At 38.0% G+C, this 20,839-nt stretch overlaps 2 protein-coding genes across 7 annotated transcripts in view; one reads left to right on the plus strand and one right to left on the minus strand.

Annotated features, from left to right (window-relative positions):
• Positions 1-14,093, plus strand: part of mier3b (mesoderm induction early response 1, family member 3 b) — a 75,623-nt gene extending 61,530 nt beyond the window's left edge. For 3 of the 6 annotated variants that reach the window (XM_048533620.2, XM_048533626.2, XM_059648383.1), the window contains 2 exons: positions 943-1,085; positions 9,420-14,090. In XM_048533620.2, the coding sequence (XP_048389577.1) occupies positions 943-1,085; positions 9,420-9,880 (604 nt within the window). In that variant the 3' untranslated portion in view covers positions 9,881-14,090. Of the gene's footprint in view, positions 1-942; positions 1,086-9,419 lie in introns of all 6 variants that reach the window. The other 3 variants (XM_048533644.2, XM_048533640.2, XM_048533632.2) reach the window with 2 other exon arrangements.
• The window catches only part of setd9 (SET domain containing 9), a 37,369-nt gene continuing 30,072 nt past the window's right edge, over positions 13,543-20,839 (minus strand). The window contains exon 6 of the mRNA XM_048523876.2: positions 13,543-19,090. Within this exon, the coding sequence (XP_048379833.1) occupies positions 19,003-19,090 (88 nt within the window). The 3' untranslated portion in view covers positions 13,543-19,002. The remainder of the gene's footprint in view (positions 19,091-20,839) is intronic.

Genomic DNA, 20,839 nt, shown 5'->3' on the forward strand with positions numbered 1-20,839 from the left:
CTCTTGACTGCTTCAATTGAACAAACCTGTACTACTTTTCCAGGGATTGCGCTCCAGAACTGATCATGGCATGACCAATATTTATTGTCTGTCTTAAATTGCTTTCAGTTGGGTGGTGAGCCACTACACTGCTGCGAGGAAAAGTGCTCCAAAGTTTTGCCAAAGCGACAGCATAGAGAAGACGTTATAGTTCCAAGTCAGGATAATTAATGACTTAGCGAGGTTATTGCAGGTAGCAGTTCTGAAGAACTTGTCCTGGACTTGAAAGATTAACTCTGTTTCTGCCTCTGCAGATGCTACCAGACCTGTTGAGTTTTACCAGCATTTTGTTTTTGTTTCAGGTTTCCAGCATCCATGTTTTTTTTTTGTTTTTATTGCAGGCGATAGTGTTCTCATGTATCTGCTCTTATCCATTTTAAGTGGTAGAAGTTCACATGTTAGAACACCACTCTGAGAAATTCCTACAGTGTTGATCTGGAGTTAAGAAGACTGGCTTCTAATAAGTGCCACCAGTTTCCTTTGCATTAGCTTTGACACTACCAAGCAGGAGAATTTCCTCTCCCACCTCCCCCCTTTCTGTTGACTTCAATTTTCATAGCGCTCCTTGATGTTCTGGACTCAATCCAATGTTGTCTTGATATGACTCTGCCCATAATTTGAAATAAAAATGTATTTATTTGTAAACGTTTTACACATCAGAAATAAATCGATAAAATACTCTAACAAAGACCTTCACAAGGATGGACTTGACAAAATGAGTGGATAAGCTAAAAGGATAAGCATTCCCTTTGGCACTTTGCACTGTAGTGTAGTTTTAAATACTATGTGTCAGCTAGGTGGGTTCAATGAGTCCTCATTCAAGAATTATCAAGTCTGTATTTCAGTATGCTTTAAACTTGAACACCTTGTGCAGTAGTTTAACAATAAGGTATTTCTTCTAAGGGATTACATGGATCGCTTGGTAGATGAGGCTGAAATGGGAATGTTAAATCGGTCAGTACATTCTCCGTCTATCTGTTCTTCAGTCAGCAGAACAGAAACAATTTCCGATCACAATCTGATGAGCTCTGGACATGAGTTTGTTGGTAAGAGCTGTTCACATTTAGTGTTTTCATGGAATTCAAAACTGAGGATTCAAAATACCTCAAAGTGCAAATGTGAGATTTTATTATGAAAAATTGGAGAAAACCTAAAACTAAAACCTAAACTGATGTTTAAGATTTTGTCTTTGTGGATACATGTTGCACCAATTTGATGGTAATGAAAGAATGTTGATGTTCTGGTCAAAATTTTAAGATGTCAATCCAGTTCAATCCCTTGGCTCACAAAGTAAGTACATTTATACAGTAGGATTTAAATAACGTTTTAAACGTGAGGCTGGAGAAATGGGGGCATTGGAAATCAAACAGCTCCTCCTGCCTTCAGGATTACAAAGTTCACTGATAGGATTAAATGTGGTCATTTCTGTCAATTTTTTTGTGGAGATTGAATCTTAGCCTGCTGCTAGTCGTCGCAGCAGCTCAGGGTCTGAAGGGTGGCTACCTACTTCACTGCCACTCCAATCCCCATGGAAGGCTGTGGCTTGGGGGAAATTCCGCTTTTGTACTCGTTGACACTCTGAGGCTGTGCTGAAGATGGATCCTGTCATTATATCTATTGCTGCCTAGCAGATTAGCCACAGCAGTGACCAGTATGTGTCCACAGTCACCTTGTTTGACAGCCTCTTCATCCTCGAATGGATAACTGCATGGTAACTCGGTGATTAGCACTGCTGCCTCACAGCACCAGCAACCTGGGTTCAATTCCACCCTTGGGCGACTGTGTAGAGTTTGCACATTCTCCCCGTGTCTGCGTGGGTTTCTGCCGGGTGCTTCAGTTTCCTCCCACAGTCCAAAGATATGTAGGTTAGGTGGAGTGGTTGTGCTGAAATTGCCGGTAGTGTTCAGGGATGTGTAGTTAAGGTGGGCTATAGGGGAATGGGTCTGGGTGGGATGGTCTGAGGTTTGGTGTGGACTTGTTGGTCTGAAGGGCCTGTTTCCACACTGTAGGGATTCTGTGATTCAACTTACCAAAGTTAGAAGTCACATGACACCAGGTTATAGTCCAACAGGTTTATTTGAAATCTCAGGCTTTCGGAGACCTGCTGCTTAGTCAAGTGACACCCCCCCCCCCGCCCCCCCCCCCTTGCCGATGAAGGAGTAGTGCTGCGAAAGGTTGTGATTTCAAACAAAGACTTTGAACTATAACCTCATGTTTTATGACTTCTGACTTTGTCCACTCTAACACTGGCACCTCCACGTTGTTACCTGCCAGCTATCCAGTGCTATTGTGGCCCAAAGAACAATGTTAGGGGAGTGAGTGCTTCTTACACCTCGTCAATCTTCATCAAGAGCTCTTCTTTAAAAACTTTGCACTGCATCAGCTAGACTTGAATTTTGGCAGTTGCTGAGTCTCTGGGCTGGATTTTTATTCTTGAGGTGAGTAGTGGAAGTTGAGGAACAAGTGCTTTGTTTAATTATAATAAGTCAGGTCATTTGACCCAAAAGACACAGCCATGGATTACTAGCTACGTGGACAGTTAAATGGCCTGTCTGACTGCTGTTAGACTGCATCGGCTGTTTTTTTTTAAAAAAGGCCTGCAGCCCTATCCAGCACATCCTCGGCTTCTGTCCCAGCATGTAAGAACGTAAATAGGAGCAGGAGGAGGCCTTTGAGTCCACTCCACTATTCAATGGGATCATGGCTGAACTACTTATATGCCGTTTTTCCTTCACTGTACCCATCCCGTGATGTTTTTAATATGTCAAAATTGGTAAATCTTAGTCTTGGATATACTCCATGACGGAACCTCGACACTTCGCTAAAGCAGAGACTTTCAAAGATTCATTGCCCTTTGAATGAAGAAATTCCTCCACTCTTAGTCTTTCGTGGCTTACCTCTTATTCTGAGAATGTGTCTCAGCAATGGAAACATCTTGTGTCTACCCTGTCGAGCCCTTCAAGAATTTTTTGCATCATTGAGATTGCCTCTCATTCTTCTAAACTCCAGAGAATATAGGCCCAGCCTTTTCTTCAGAGTAGTTTGTTCTGTCTCCTGAATTAGTTTGTTAAACCTTCATGGAATTCCTCTGTGACAGGTATGTCTTCCTTTGCATAAGGAGATCAAAATTGTGCACTCCAGTTCATGTGGTTTAACCAAAGCTTTGTGTAATTATAATAAGGCATCTTTATACCTATACTGAAATCCTCTTGTAACAAAGGTGTATATAGCACTTGGGTTGCTAATTACTTGCTGAACCTGCACATTAGCTTCCTGTGACATGTGAACATGAAAATCCCTTTGGAGTGCAATACTTCCCATCTTTCAACATTGACGAAATTTTGTGTAGTTTCCATCAAAGTGAATAATTTCCTATTTCTGCACATTTATAACAGGGAACAAAGAAATGGCTGACCGACTAAATGCATACAGTAGTTCTATGTTCACAAAGAAGGGCATAAGTAACATAGCAGAAATGTTGGGGAATGCAAGGTTTATTGAGAGGAAGTAAAGCAAATCAATATTAGTAAAGAAATGGTATTGGGGGAAATTGATGGATTTGTAGGTCAAAATTCCCCAGGGCCAGATAATCTACATCCTAGAGTACTGAAGGAAGTGATTTTAGAAATAGTGGATGCGTTGGTGGTTACCTTCCAAGATTCTATAGACTCTGGAACAGTTCCTACAGATTGGAAGGTAGTTGATGCAACTCCTTTGTTTAAGAAGGGAGGTAGAGAGAAACCAAGGAATCATACATCAGTCAACCTGTCAACAGTAGTGGGGACAATGCTAGAGTCTATTGTAAAAGATTTAATAGTTGAGTATTTGGAAAACAGTGACAGGATTATACAGAATCTGTGTGAATTTATGAAAGGGAAATCATGCTTGACAAATCCACTGGCGTTCTCAAAGGATGTAACTAATAGAATTGATAAGGGAGACCCAGTGTGTATGGTTTATTTGGACTTGTGGAAAGCTTTTGTCAGATTCCTGTGTAAGAGATTAGCGTACAAAATGAAAACACATGGGATTGGAGGTAGTATATTGAGATGTATAGAAAACTGGTTGGCAGACAGGAAACAGTAGGAATAAATAGGTAAATTTTCAAATAGCATGCAGTGACTGAGGATACCGCAGGAATCGTCCCTAGGTTCCCAGCTGTTCATAATATATGTATTAATGATTTAGATGAAGGAACTAAATGTGATATCTCCAGATTTGCAGATGACACAATATTGGATGACGGATGCCTGTGTGGAGGATGCAGAGATGCTTCAGTATGACTTGGGCAAGCTAAGTGAGCAAATACATAGCCGATGTAGTGTAATGAGACATGAGAGGTTATCTACTTAGGTAGGAAAAAGGAAGGCAAATTATAATCTAAATAGCTATACATGAAGACAGGAACAGGTGCAATGAAACCTGCTACTTTGCTGCCCCTTTTGCCTTACGTTCCTGCCTTAGGTTCTCCTTTTCACCCCACATAACCATTTGATGTGTCCTGGAAGTGTTTCCATGTCAATGCACATTTTGTTTTGAAAGTTGTTGGAGAGTTCACTGACCCCTTGCACTATAGTGCCTTTGTCACTTTGCACTGTAATATGTACAAAATTCTGTGCACAAAAAGTTCAGACCTTTTTTTTTTTACAACTGTTTTTATTCCTGTGGTTTCATTTGTTTGTAGAATTATTTGGTTTCTGAGCACTTTGCTTGCTACAGTTTATATGACCAGTGTTTTTCAGATCGTTCAATGCATCTCACTCTGAAAAAAGCCTCAGTTTGCACATATCCAGAACACCATTTTAGTAGTTCAACAACATTTTAAGAGGTGGAAATTTAGAAGTAATGTAACAAGGTTTCATTTTTAGGTAAAATTTAAATAGGTAGCTCAGCCTTCTGAACTTAATCCTGTACTGGCAGGTAGTACAATGGGAGATCACTAATTTTTATGAAAAATATTTTAGCAGAGCCTGAAATGTGAAAAGGCCAATAACTGAAATGCAAACTACTGGTAAAAATCCAAGAATCCTTTGAGTTCACTTAGTCACGTATAAACTCTGTCTCAGTTCTCTCAGACCTAAATGGATATGACAGTGGAGTTGGAAAGATGTGGCTGCAGGGTGACCAGGAATAGAAACTGAATTTCTCAGGGTTTCAGTTTTTAGAGAAGACTGACGAAAAGAAAAAGGAGATGGTGTAGCACTGCTCATTAAAAAGGACAATAATATTACTGTGACAAAGTATATCAGCTCTTAAGCTCAATCCGTATAGATTCTACTTAGAAACGTAAAAGGACAGAAAAGTTAGGGTTTGCATACAGACCTTAACTATATCTAGTAGTAGTATCGAGGTAAGCGTTAAAAAGGAAATTAGAGATGCAAATCATAAAGTTGCATTATAGTTGTGGGTGGCTTCAATCTGCATGTAATTGGGCAAATCAAATCAGCAGCAACAGAAGTGAAGTCATGGAGTTTATATAGGATAGTTTAATCAATGCATTCAGAAACCAACTGGAGAAAAGGCCAATTTGACTGGGTATTGTATAAAAAAGAAGGAATAATTGGCGATCTAGTGTATGGGCTTTAAGGGGGGTGTGACCACAATAGTATTGAATTCTTCTTAAGATGGAGAGTGATGTTGTTTCTAAGTCTAGGCTCCTCAATTTAAATAAAGGAAATTGTGATGGAATGAAGTCCCATACAGTCAGAAACAGGGGGACTCATAATCAGGAATGAAGGATGACAGACCAATTAAATTCACACTTCAATTCTGCCTTTACAAAGGAAGAAACAAATGAAGTCCCAACAATATGGGGAACTTAGTCTGATGGGGAGCAGGAACTGAAAGACATTAGAATTTATGGGAAAATGGTTTTGGGGAATCCAAACAGGATTGAAAGCAAATATATCCTTAAGCCATGATAACCTTTATCCCTCGGTATTTAAGGAAGTGGCTTCAGGCATAATAGATGTGGTAGTGGTCATATTCCAAAATTCTGCAGACTCTGGAACAGTTCCTATGGATTGAAGGATAGCTAACATAATCCCTCTGTTTAAGAAGGGAAGTAGTAAGAGAATAGTGAATTATGGAGGAATATTAATTATAGAATTAACAACATCAGCAGTGAGTAAAAGCGAGAGTCCATTGTAGAACACTTGGAAGGTAGTAACTTTCTCCAATCTTGTCACAATGGGATTTCCAAAGTTGTGCTTGACAAATCTGCTAGAATTTTTTGAGGATTTAACTAGTTGAATAGATCTGGTTTGGGGCAGGGGGGTGGAAGAGTGTGTGGTGGGTAGGTAGCAGTGGATATGGTTTATTTGACTTCTCAGAAGGCTTTCAGTATGGTTCCGTTTAAGAGATTAGCATGTAAAACGAAAGGGTTTGGGATTGGAGGACATGTACTGAAGTGGATTGCGAATAGGTTGGCAGTCAGGAAATAAAGAATGGGAATAAACAGGTCTTTATCTTAGTGGTAGCAGTGACTCTGATCAGTGCTTGGATCCAGTCCATTTACAATATATATTAATGATTTAGTTTAGGAAACTGTCATATCTCCAATTTGCAGATGACACAATGCTGGTTGGGAGGGTATATGGAGAGGAAGATGCAGAGCAGCCTCATTGTAATTTGGATAAATGTGTGGTAGACACAGTGCAATGTGGATAAATATGTGAGATTATTCAGTTTGGTAGCAAAACAGGTAGATAGATTATTATCTAAATGGTAACAGATTAAGATGAGGAGGGGCAACAAGAACGGGGTGTCCTCACTGAAAGTAAGTATGGAGGTGCTGCAGGCAGCAAAAAAGGCAGATGATATTCCAGGGCAGAAGCAGGGCATTTGCCAGACCACACCTGGAATATTGTGTGCAGTTTTGTTCTCCTTATCTGAGGAACAGTGTTCCGGCTGTTAAGAGAGTGCAAAGCAAGTTTACCAGAACAATTCATGGGATGGCAGAACAGATGTGCAAGGAGCAATTGTATCAGTTAGGACTGTGTTCACAAGAGTTTAATAGAATAAGAAGCATCTCCTAGCACCCTGTAACATTCTAACAGGGTCAGATAGGGTAGATGATCAGATTAGATTACCTACAGTGTGGAAACAGACCCTATGGCCCAACAAGTCCACCCTGCCCCTTGAAGCATCCCACCCAGACCAATCCCCCTGTCACCCCCACACACCTGAACACTACAGGCAATTTAGAATGGCCGATCCACCTAGCCTACACATCTTTGGACTGTGGGAGGAGACTGGAGCACCCGGAGGAAACCCATGCAGACACCGGGAAGAATGTGCAAACGCCACACAGACAGTCACCTGAGGCTGGAATCGAACCCGGGTCCCTGGCGCTGTGAGGTTGCAGTGCTAACCACTGAGCCATCGAGATGCATGAAGGATGTTGCGGATGACTGGGGAGTCCAGAACTAGGAGTCATGTTCTAAGGATAAGGAGTAAGCCTATTAGAACAGAGATGACAAGGAATTTCTTTACCCAGAAAGTTGTGAACCTGTGGAACTCTCCTCCAGAAGAAGCTGTTGAGGCCAATATATTGAATACTTCCAAGAAAGTTATAAATACATTCCTTAGAACTAAACAAGACAAAACAGAAACAAGGTACTGAGTTGGATGATTAGTCATGATTTTGAATGGCAGAACAGGCCTCTGGGGTCAAATACCCTACACCTACTGCAAAATTCTTAGTTTTTAAACCAAATTGGCAGGAGAACATATTTAATCTTTTTTTATTGATAATTGAATTTGTGTGCAGAGCATACCCATTTTAAAGTGCACACATGCATGAGTGTCATTTGTGTTGCATCATGTTATGATAGAATTGGGAATAGTTACGTTTATAAAATACAATAAAATATAGTTGTCGGGTGCAAAAAATATTAAAAACAATGAAATGTTAGTCTTTAACAAGAAAGCTAGAATATAAAGAGTAACATGTGCTCCAGCATTAAATTGCATGTGGCATAAGTATATGTATCTGGACATTGCACAGCTTTTTAAGGCCCATGTTTTCCATTATACATAATGCATCTTGGGTTACAAGAGTTAGGTTAAGAGGAACTCAATCCACCAGGCTTCCATTCCTTGGAATTTCAACATTAATCTCAGAATTGCTGAAAAGGCTATTCAGCACATTCAAGGAGCAATTAATCTAGCGCCATAACTCCACATTTTCTACCAAATAGTGACTTGGTCATATCACATTTGAGTATACCTGGAAAAAAATTATTGTTGAAGCTATTTCTGATATTTTTGTGAATTAAGTGAAAGAAAGAATCAACGTTATACCGCATGAAAGGACAGTGTGTTTAAATGGTACTCTAATGTAGTACAAACACTGGTTTACCCTTTGAATTTCTTATGAACTGTCGTGATGAGTGCAAGATGCAAGACTTCAACAAATTTTCTTTTTCTCAGCAATACTTTTTCTTCCCTTAACCCTGAGCATTCTATCTTCTCAAATAATAATTCCGTTAAATACCTTGTTTGAACCTAGTGCATTCTAGGTCTTAACCACTTGCTGCGTGAAAGGATTTATCTTTATGTATTTTGTCTTCTGCCTGTTGTCTTAAATTTATGTTCTCCTGTTTTGATCCTTTGACCAATGGGAGCAATTTTTCTTTTTTTCTATTGAAACCCTGATGATTTTGACTCCATCGATCAAATCAACTTTCACTCTTCTACAAAAGAAACCAGTCTCATCATCTCAAATATATCTTAGAAATTCAAGTTTCTTAGGCCAAGAACCAGATCCCCGTCCTTAGAACTAGTCTTGTGAACCTTTTCTGCACACTCACATGTTTTCACATTCTTCCTAAACTGGAACTAGATGTAATTCTTTATTCAAAGTGTTTTATGTATACGGCCATTCTATAAATGGTATTGTTTGCAAACATGTGTTTTGTCAATGCTTTTCTGCCTCGTGCTTCTGTGCTAAGTTTTTTGCAAACTATCCTATGTAAAAGGAAACCAACATTTTATCCTGCATGAGAAGAGAATGCTGGCTGGTTGGCAAGTGGATTCTGATTGGTAGAGGTATTATCATGTTGAATGCACTAATTAAATGATGACTGACAGCTAACTGTAGAGTTTTGTTTAGATTTAAATTATAGATCATTTTTTAAAGTATTAGCCTGAGAAACCGACCAGAAAGTGGTTGTCAGCTGTTTTCTTAAACTGAAAGAGGCATATAATGGTTTATGTTCTTTATTTGCAGAGAACAGGTCCATGTATATGAGTACATGTAGATTCGAGTAGCTCCTATATTATTTTTATCTTTCACAGTTTACAATCACTAAATTAGGAAGCTATTTTAGACCATGTTTATGAATTTGAAAGAAACTAATGTTTTGTTTTTCTTTTAGCACTGACCAGTGTTGGTACAACATGCAATGTGACAGATGTAAACTGTTTGGATTCCTATAATTTTCCTCCGTTGGACAGTTTACACTCAAAGGGACCAACTACGCATGTGCCTGTTTTAATAGAAGAGTCACTTGGTTTGCCTGCGAATGGTGACACAGACTGTCTAAATTTATTTGAGACTGGATTCTACCATTCTGATTTAAACCAGATAAGCATGTGCAACGATGAATCTGAAAGACCTGCAAAAAGATTGAAAATGGGGATCGCTGTCCAAGAATCTTTTATCAATGACGTTTCTGTAAATAACCTGAGTGTGGATTTCGAGAATCGTACACATCACATCACTAGTGCCAAAATGTCTGTTTCCGTTGCAGATTTTAGCAGCTTGTCTGGTAGTGAAGCAAATGGCTTCATCAATCCCCATGCACTACACCAGCACACAGCTCTACAATCAGAGTGACTTCTGCATTGAAACTTCTTCTGGAATGGTGGTATGCAGTAACAGTGAACTTGGTGGGTGAGCCATCAAGTTTGTTCAGTCATTCACTGGAAGTTTGAATTTTTTTACTATGACATCAGTGATGTCTTTTTACTTATAGAACCTAATCTTGATTTCTCAAGAGTTAAATAGCCATTTATTTTCAGTCCCTAATAACATAGAAATTCAGAGATTATGTTCACATAGCAGAGTTGGGGACTTAAAATTGAATTTTATGATGCAGTCTTGAAGTCTCAAGCCATTGCATCTCCTTTGTAGCCAGTAGACAAAGGAAGCATTTCACCTCTTGACACCAACATTGGGAATCTGAAACAATAGAAATGGCTTCCATGAGTCCATGCTACTGTGACAGTAGTGGGTACAGAGGAATACTAATGTTTACAGGTACCTAGCCTTGTCCCTGGCTAATGTAGCATTTTAGAAGTGAACTGCGCCTATCAGTGCAAGGACCTGCATGAATAGAGCGTTCTCTCATCCATTGACTTAGAGCAGAGCACTTCAGTTTACAGTGCCGTGAGTGTATCCTTGGACGAAGATTGCTGGATGAAGTACAAGTGGGAGGAAGCCTACAGACATGCATTTGTCTAGCAAGAGTTGGGCATGGCTGCCATCTGTAAACGGGTTGCAACTACTGCCAGATTTCTGAGTGCTTAAAAACTCTTGAAGTTTTTATTGATTAGATTAAATATTGAATTTTGTGATAATTGTATATGGATGTTTATTTTTTTTAAAGACTTTAAAGATTGTACCATAGTGTATCTGAAACTACGCAGTGCATTGTATATCTTATGAGATTTCCTGGGGCAGCTGAAACCGTTTTCACACAGCTTGGGACTTGCCACTTTTCAACATGATTCTAATTTGACAGTCTCGCCAAATTTCTTGCAGCAGTTCATTGTGTTTTGTACAAAATAATGTGTCCATAGCTATATAATACAGCAAAACCTTGATTAATCAGATTGAGCTTAACTCCTTCCCAGTGCATTCCAGTGTTTTTAAAGTCTGTTGTAAATGTGACTCTGAAGATAAAGGTTTTGAAATAAAACACTTGTTAGACTGAAGCAAGAAGCAACTGTTCAATATTAGATTATAGTAGTTATTACTGATCAGAGATACTTAGTATCCATTTTTGCAAATCTGAAGTAGGTGCTTTTGCATATAAAATTGCTGCTGAAAATTGTCAGCTGCTGATTAAGGCACCTTGGGAAGTCTTATTTAGAAGTAGGAAAAGCTTAGCATCCTAAAATATATAAGTATATTTTGCATATTTACAGTACATGCAGTCATGTTTCATAGTGTAACTTTTTCTATTATCTGCATAACTCTACTTCCTCAAGTTTCTAATTTACATCGTAGGCCATTATTGTCCAAAATCATATTTGTTTTGTGGGTTTCTGGATTTGACATTATTTAAAAATGCAGCTACGGCTGTTTCAAAATATTAATCCCTGTCAGATAGCTACCTTTAGATTTATTTACTAATGTTAAAAAATCCAGGGTTTTACTGTATCGTATTTGAGAAAAGTTTTATTGATTGTGCAAGGGAGTGAAGATGTGAAGGAGGCCAAGTAATTTGGATACACAACATGATGAACTGCTTTCATTTTTTTGTAAATATTTATATTCTGTCTGAAAAGAGTGACTATCCTTTTCCCCCAACCATATTCTTCACAATCTCTGAAAAAGTAAATGAATTTGTATCGAATTACCTTGAAGGTTGGCCTAGTGGGCATTTTAAATGCTGAAGAATAGATACTATGGTTTGAGAGATTGGTTGATTTTTTTTTCTATGTAGATGCATATAACTGTACAGCCATAATCTAATGGTCTTTCAGTTTTTATGCAGGAATCTTGTATGATAGACAAAGCTTTAGATTCTGAGACGATACAGAATGACATAAAGGTACAAGACACAGAAGTAACGGGTAGCCTTGGCTCTTGCCAGTATTGCGTGAAATTGTAATCCAAGTCATCAGCTTCTTGTAGCTGTGTTTATGTGCTGATCTATGCATTTGTCTTTTGTGAGTTTCTTTTCTTAATGTTAACTGAACTAGTCATGTATTTGTGGAAATGCTATACATATCCCTTCATTTATATATTTGTGTGACTGTGGATTTGCAAAGGCTAGTCTGTAGTAATGTTCACACAGGTTTATGACTGATCACTCACATCAGTTGCACTTTCTGAAATTTTGAAAACCATTCCTAGTGCATTATAAATACAGAATTTAACTATGCATTCAGACTTTGTAAGTTCCCTTGGTAAACAGAAGTGTGTGATTTTATTACAGGGTTTAATTTAAAATTTCCTAGAACTGATTTGCTTGTGATTTTTTAAAAAAAAATAAAGAGCCACAAATCCTTATTGGATATGTATTCTCTTGCCAATTGTATTGATTAACTCTTCTGACTGAATAATGCAATTTGTTTAAAAGCATTGTCAGGCCTATTATTGATTATTTGCTATCAACTTAATTTTTTTCAGAATTGTTTTTGACATGTTGAGCAAAACGTTAATCAACATATGCTAAACTAAGATCATTGCGATGTGTATGATACTGGCAACTTACCAAAATTAAAACCAAATACTTGTTGGGAAATGCTATTTTAGAATTTTGTACATTTCCTTTGTGTTCATACTAAAGGCCATAATTTAGACAATAGACAATAGGTGACAACAGACAATTTAAGAATGTAATTATGTACAGTTTCAACATAGAATATACATTTTCCCCAAATATTTAGTGCCATGAAACATTGTTTAGTTTGCTCTTTCTAAATGAGGATCTCATCATTTAAACCACTGGGATTTAGAAGATCTTGCTGTTTTTTTTTGTTGAGTTTGAAGTGCTGGCCAAAGATTGTGCTTTCCATTTTCATGTTGGGAAGTCAGTTCATTTATTTTGTTTGCAAGTGTAACAGGTGCTGTAAAGAATATAGCAATACTTCACGATGAAGATGATGCTTTTTCTCACTAGTCTAAATGATTAGTTTCCTAATATGAATTCCATTTACTTGAAAGCTGAACATGGCTTAAGAATATCAAAGTGCATACAATTAAGGCATTTAAAATTATGCAGTCTTCCTTATTGGCTGAGGATAGACAATTGTACTGCAAATATTTTGAGGTTCCTAATATTTATTTTTAACCAAAGTCTGTAGTCTGAATTAAAATTACTCATTGAAAGAAAAAGAGATTAATTGACATTCCAACTATTGCAATTGTAACTGAAATCTGAAAAGTTGATGTATTAACAGAAGAGGGAGTTTGTACAATGTGAAAAATTGTAAACAACATGGTATTGGTAATCAATACAGATATGCTGATTAAAATGTTTTGGTAAACACCAGCAATACTGTTCTGAAGAAATGGTTCTACTGCTCTTCTGTATTGTTTCAGAGTTAGCAGAACTGCCGGTACAAAAAATGGGCTAATTAGTGACAATCAAGACAGCGTTTAGTTTTGAAGGTATTCAAGGGGAAAATTCTAATGTTGCATTTGGTTTTAATATTTGTATATAAACATTGAAGGTTTTTGTTCAGCATTATTTTGTACTTGTGTTGTATCTTGATATGTGGTGTGCACCATTCCAGAAATAAAAGGTCTGGAAGTCTCATCTTTATTTTAATCAAGTGTAACTTCAAAGTTACTAATGAGGAATACAGTTAATGTTTAAAACTTAGCCAACGGAATATGATGTAATGTACTAAATTACATTTAAGAAACCCAAGCAAAATTTATGGCACACAAACAACGTGAGACATAGATCATCACACCAGTCCGATTTGTTGTTGATGTTGATCTAAAGTATAGTAGAAAAATCTGCTTGATCATCAGAGAATATGGACTACAGGTACTTCTGCTATAAAACATTTTGTTTAGTGCAAAATTTGCTGTAATGAGATTGATGAATAGTGGACGCTGTTTGGATAACGTGAACTTTCTGCTGTTCAGATATACTATTTCCCTATAACGTGATTTTCTATAGCGTGAGGTAACACAAGGGCGTGACTGTTGTGTTATAGGAGAAATACCTGCATTAAGTATTGCAGTTCATGGCTGCTCAAAGATCGAGAGCTCCAATGAAATTCTGAGTGGTATTTCACAATCTTTTGGTAACCATGGTCTCATCACCTTTGCAACCAGGACCATATTTCCTAATATATTTGAAGGCTTTGGTGTAGAGTTATGATATCTTTAAAAGCTGTATCTATAAACTACACAACCTGTTTCTAAACTGATTTATTGTGTTAATTGATACATTTATTGAATGGCTAACAGCAGCCAAGGCAATATATGCAGTTTTCATTATTTTTGCCAGGGAAAGACTTTTTGTGCCCAAGTAGCTTTGTTCTTGTGACTCGCTGGTAGCTGAAATTAATGCCCAGCTTAAATTTGATCTGTGAACATTTAAACAGTTTAAAGGAGAATCCACCCATTATGCTATTCCTTTCAGAAGTATTGATCCAGTTCTTTCAGTGTGTGGATAGCTGGAGACAGGAAAGATGCAATCTGGGATACCTTGGAAGTCCGAAATATTGGACTTGCCTAGAAAGTTTGAAGTAGTGATCAGTTATTCCCCTGTTCCCAAAACACTCCAAAAATAATCTCCCAATTAAGTTCAGTCAAAACCACCTTATCTCCCTGATTCTGACATCTGGATATTAAGAAAAATACGTGTAACTCTTAGTTAATCATGTAACTGATACCCCATTCAGGTTGATGCACTGCCTCCCTCCCTGATCTCTCCCAGTAACCCACAAACCCATGCAAGAATCTTGCAACCTACTCATTTAACAACAAACACTTTACCCACTAGCATTCTTACACCTTACAGTTTTCCAAAATAAGCTCTGAAACATGTAAACTTACCCAAATTATGTACCTAGATCTGCAGACAGTTGCTTTAACATTGGCTGACACCACAAGTTTTCTTCAGTTTCAACTTCTATCATGTAGGAGTTTTTTGAAATAAATGTAATTTTAAGTGGGAAACAGTGGCACATAACCAGAAATAGGAATTGCAAAATATACTGATTCAGGAAAGGTGAGTTTTGATGCCTTGGCAAGCTGTAGTTTAGGCAGCTTTTTAAATTTGTGTTTGGTAGCAGAATAATTCCACCCTTTGGCAGGATATACTTTATTGTTAAATGATGAGCTCTTTGCCTGCAATAAACTAAATGCAATCAACACACTGAATAGAATTCAAAGTAAAGATTAAGTCTAAACTTGCCTTTTGATGGTTTGACCTTTTGCTTCTTATTTTAAACATAATTTTTCATAGTTTGCAATTACATACACCACCAAAGATCATCACCTTTCAACACTAAGGTTTCTTCAATGTTTGAATATCTCCCTCATGTTGCAGTGAACAGAACTAGGAACAGCCCTTCAGATTTAGGCTGATTAGAGCAATACACAGTTTGATCATCACTTCCTTCAATATGTATTCTGCTGTTTGAGCACAATACGCAGTTGGCTTTGACTGTTATTCTGCATTGGTTAGATGCATTGCCAGATTTATTGCAGTTAAAGGCAAAATAGTGTAGATGGTGAAAATCTGAAACAATGCTGGAGAAACTCGGCAAGCCTGGCAGCAACTGCGAAGAGAAAAAAAGTTCATGTTTTGAGCCTTGTACAACTCCTCTAAAGTGTTAGCTCTTCACTCCATAATTATTCCATTCGTGTGTTGCTCCTTTTACTTTTTCTGTTCATTATCTTAGCAGATGACATTAAACAAGTGATTGTATTAATATTCTACCACTTGGGATATTTTATCTCACTTGATTCTTTGGTTTCTAGACTTGCTCCAGCTGCCTTCTGTCTTGTACATTTGCCCCATGTGCAAAGACTATAATGATTCAAACAGTTAATGAGAAACCCTGTGTTGTACTGAATTGGGGGTAAATAGGATGGATTGAAGATTTGTTAGTGTAATGAATTGGAATTATTGGATCTTTTTCAGGTTGGGAAGACAACTAGTGGAGAGCAGACTCAGTTAGCCCTAGGGCCTCAATTATTTGCCATCTATATGAATGACTTGAAGGAGGGAGCACAGTCTGCCGTATCAAAATTTGCTGATAATACAAAAAAGTGAGGGCTGGTTGCAATGAGAACATAAGGAATCTGCAGGCAAAATGAGTAGACTGAGCGTGAGTGGGTGGAAACCTGACAGATGGAAACTAATGTAAGAAGGACCAACAGGTAGACTGTTAACTGCAGAGCGATTTCAAAAAAGTGCAGCGTGAAGGGATCTGGTTTTTCTTAAGTATGCAACACAAAAATCCAGTATGCAAGTGCAGCAAGTAATTATGGTGAATGGAACACGGCCTTTATTGCTAGAGGCTAAAAAGATGAATGTCTTATTACAACTGATGTTGGTATAGATGTTGGTGAGGCTGCACTTGGGATTCTGTACAATTCTGATCCTAAAAACTATATACTAATGTTGGAGACTGTTCAAAAATGATTCATTAGTTTGATTCCTGGGATGAAAAAGATGACTTGTCAAGACTAGCTATATGGATCAGGCCTTTATTCATGGCAGTTTAGAAGAATGAGGAGTGATCTTAATTGAAACATAAAAGATTCTGAGGGCTCTTGCCAAAATAAATGGAAAAAATGTTTCTACTAGTGGAGGTATCCTGAACTAAGGAACATGTATGGGAATAAGGGGGTGTTCATTTCAAGCTGGAAATATCAAAGAATATCTTCTGTCAGGCCAGTGATTTTCTAATTCTCTATCTCAGTTGTTGGAGACTTGGTTACAGTAGTGTAGCTCCATTGTTGAAATGTTGGGGAGTTGATGGCTATGTTGATCTTGCACGAGAATTTGAGGCCTGGGCAGATCAGCCATGACTTTGTTGAAGGCCAGTTTGAGAGGCTGACTGGCCTCTTCCAAGTCCTTTTGTCTTGTGTTCTTAAGTTCTTAGCCTAGCCCCAATCTAATTCAAATTGCCTAATGTCAATTATTTTCTACTTTTTACCAATTATTTTACACGTAACTAAAAATTATCTTTGAAATATTCACTTTCTTGGCTCCCTGGAACACTGTAGCAGGCCTGAGACAGAAATGTTGGCATGGGATACGCGGCAGTGTGTTGAATGGCAGACAACTGGAAGCTTGGGGTCATTTTCTCAAGGCAATCACCTAGCTTGCATTTTGTCTCCCCAGAGAACCACGTTGTGAACAATGAATACAGATTGAATGAGGTACAGGTGAATCACTGCTTGGATGGTGAGGAGGAAGGAGTTAAAGGAGAAGTTGTTTCAAGTGAGGACAAGCTTGGCTGGGCAGAGGAGATGATTTTCTTTCTAAGAAAAAGTGGCCACCACATTACACTCCTTGTTCATCCCTAACATTTTCTCATGCTCCCACAGCACCTTCCTATGAAATCACAGGTATAAGAGCTACCATTTACATCCTGCATCCTCAATTCGAGGTCCCAGACAATGTTGTCTCTTCTATATTGGGGAGATGAAATGTAGGCTGCATGACAGCTTTGCAGAACACTTATGGCCAGTCTGCAAAAGTTCCTGTGAGCTTCCAGTTGCTTGCCATGTCAACACACCACCATGTTGCCTGGCCAACATCTGTTTCCACCTGCTACAGTCCTTCAGTGAGGCTTAGCACAAGTTCAAAGGACATTTCATTTTACACTTGAGAACGCTGCCGCCTCTAGGACTCAATGTCCAGTTCAATAACTTTTTGAGTGATTCCATGTTTTTGTTACCCACCCCACACTTGGTCCTGTTATGATATGAGACAGTAGGAACTGCTGATGCTGGAGAATCTGAGATAACACGGTGTGAAGCTGGATGAACACAGCAGGCCAAGCAGCATGAGAGGGGCAGGAAAGTTTGATGTTTTGCGTCAGGACCCTTCAGAAAGAAACGTCAAACTTTCCTGCTCCTCTGCTGCTTGGCCTGCTGTAATCATTCAGCTTCACATTGTATTATCTCTGTTATATGAGTTGCTTTTAGCACAGCCACCCATTCCCATATACTCATTGGCCATTATCACATTTGTGGCTTGCATTTAGCAAAGCTAATCCATTTTCTCATAATTTATTTTTATAATCTCCTATTCATCTTCTGTTTTGACCTACTATCCATTATCTCTTTGTTTCCTATCCCTGTCATTTTGCTGTCTTTTCTCCTGCTTACCTCCCCAGCACCTTGGCATAAATCCCAGTTTTTTCCTGATGAAGAGTTACCAGACTCCCAAATGTTAAATTTGCTTTTTGTCCCCCTTCCACAGATGCTGCCAGACCTGCTGAGTTATTCCAGCAATTTTTTTTAATTTCAGATATCTAGCAATTATATTAATCTGGTGACTTGGGTAATACTCTGGAGTCCCGTGTTAAAATCTCACCATAATGGAATAGTGGAATTTGAATTTAATAAAAATCTGGATTAGGAGTGTAGCAATGACCAGAAACTATTGTCAATTCTTTAGCAAATGAAGCTGCCATCCTTACCTGGTCTGGTTGACAGATGGCTCTGGAGTCACAAGTAATGTGGACGACTCTTAACTCAAGTGGAGATGGGCAACAGATGTTGACTTAGCCAGTGATACCCACACCCATGAATAAATTTTGAACAAGTAATAGCTCAATTTAAAGAATTTCCAGCTCATTACAATTTAATCTGTTTTAGGTTCTACATCCGGATGGCTGCCTAACTCTAGCAGCAGTGCACATGATACATTAATAAACTATGAAGTCGGCAAAGAGGTCCATTTGAATTTTTTTCCAGAAGTAGCACCAATAGACTACAATGATCTCAACAGGGACAGTTGTTATCCTGAGTTTTACGGAGGTCTTTGTACCAGATTGCTACTGTGCAATGACTATATCTTGTTTTAGACACAGACACGTATTTATGGCTGTCCTCTACAACTTTAGATAAATTGGACCTTGCACTCCAGTAGGGAAAGAAGGATGGTGGCAGTGATTGGTAGTACTCACTCATAACACTCATCATCAAAAGAAAATCAAATTCTCCATTGACTCAATTATTTAAAATGTGAAAATCCACATTGCATAGAATGAAGTTCCTGATGTTATTTATGTTCTATTTTTTCAATGTATTATTGTATAGTAATTAGAGAATAACTCTTCTCCCTCTTCTATGTCTCTGAGTGCCACAAGAACCACACATCGCAAAGGTCTGCAATACAAAACAAATTATAAGAAATTTTAAGGACAGACATAGATGAAACGTAGATTACAAAATCTGTAAGTATCACAACTCATCATGGAAATGCAGCAGAAAGCAATTTCAATCCTTATTTCCTGTGTTAGGTCTCAAGCTGCTGGTATTGTTTGTATTCCTGGTCTTTCACTGTAACGTTTAAGATTTGATTTTAAACAATGTTACCATTTTCATAAATAATTTATTCACTAATATTGCAAGAAAAAGGCTGATTCCAACTTTCATCTTCATTCTCAATACTAATCCAAAATTTATAACAATGTTACCAATTCATAAATAAGCAGAAATAATATTTCACTTTTTACTGTCTGAAATCCTTCATAAATCTGAACATTTTAATTAAATGTTATTGTAACGTTGTCAAGTATTCCTTAATTCCATCATATCCTCTCAAGCACATTTTTATTGAATTCATTTTAACCTCTCTTCCGTTAGTTTTGCATTGTTTTCTGATTTTTCTAACTATGTTGCCCTACTACATGGTTAAGTAAATATACTGGAGGTTTCTAGTTGTGATTTTTTAAAAATTATTTATTTTTGGAATTTAGTCATCACTGACTGGGCCAGCATTTCTTGCCCATATCTAATTGCCCTTGAGAAGGTGGTGGTCAGTTGCCACCTTCAAAAGATGCAGTCAATTTGACATAGGTACGAACAATGCTTTTTAGAGTGGGATTTCCTGGAAACAGTGGATGCATTGATGGGCACCTTCCAACTTTGTCGGATCTGAGGAAGTTCTTATGGATTGGAGGATGGCAAAAGCAACCCAACTATTTAAAATGAGAGGGAGAAAATAAACACAATTACAGACCAGTAGTGGAAAGCTGCTAGAGTCTAATGATAAAAATCGTAATAACAGAACACCTGGAAAGCATTAAGGGGAGTGAACAAATCCATCATGGGTTAATGAACAAAAACAGAAGTTGCTGGAAAAGCTCAGCAGGTCTGGTAGCATCTATAAAGAAAAAAATCCAGAATTGATGTTGGGTCCGATGACCCAGGTTTGAGGAAGCGTGTGAACAATGCTTTTACAGTGGGAGTTAACTCTATTTTTCTTCACAGATGCTGTCAGATCTGCTGAGCTTTTCCTGTAACATCTGTTTTTGTTCCTGATTTACAGCATCAGCAGTTCTTATTTTTATAGGTCAAAGAAGAGGTAAATCATGCTTAACAAGTTGACTGGAGCTTTTTTTTTAACAAATATAATTAGTAGAATAGATATGGGAGAACCAGGAGAATATGTATTTGGACTTTCAAAATACTTCATGCTAAATTTCCTCATGAAGTTAGCGGGAAAAGTTAAATCATATGGGATTGGGGTAATATACTGGCACCAATCAAGGATTGGTTGACATAGGAAACCATGGCAAGGATCTCTTTCCTGAGTAGCCAGCTATGACTAGGCGGGGGGGTCCCTCAAAGATCAGTGTTTGGGCCCCAGCTGTTGACAACACATATAAATGACCTGGATAAGGGAAATAAATGCAACATTTCGATGTTTGCCGATGGCACAAAAATTAGACAACTGAGTAAGTGGGCTAACACATGGCAAATGCAGTTCAAATGTGGCTAAATATGAAGATATATACTTTTAATGTGAAAAACAGATAAGAGTATTATTTAAATGGTGATATATTGGGAAGCATGGATACACAAAGGGATCTGGATGTCGTTGTGCACTAGTCCATGAAAGTAGGCTGGCTG

Source organism: Stegostoma tigrinum, chromosome 1, assembly GCF_030684315.1.
Source record: "Stegostoma tigrinum isolate sSteTig4 chromosome 1, sSteTig4.hap1, whole genome shotgun sequence".
Taxonomy (NCBI): Eukaryota; Metazoa; Chordata; class Chondrichthyes; order Orectolobiformes; family Stegostomatidae; genus Stegostoma; species Stegostoma tigrinum.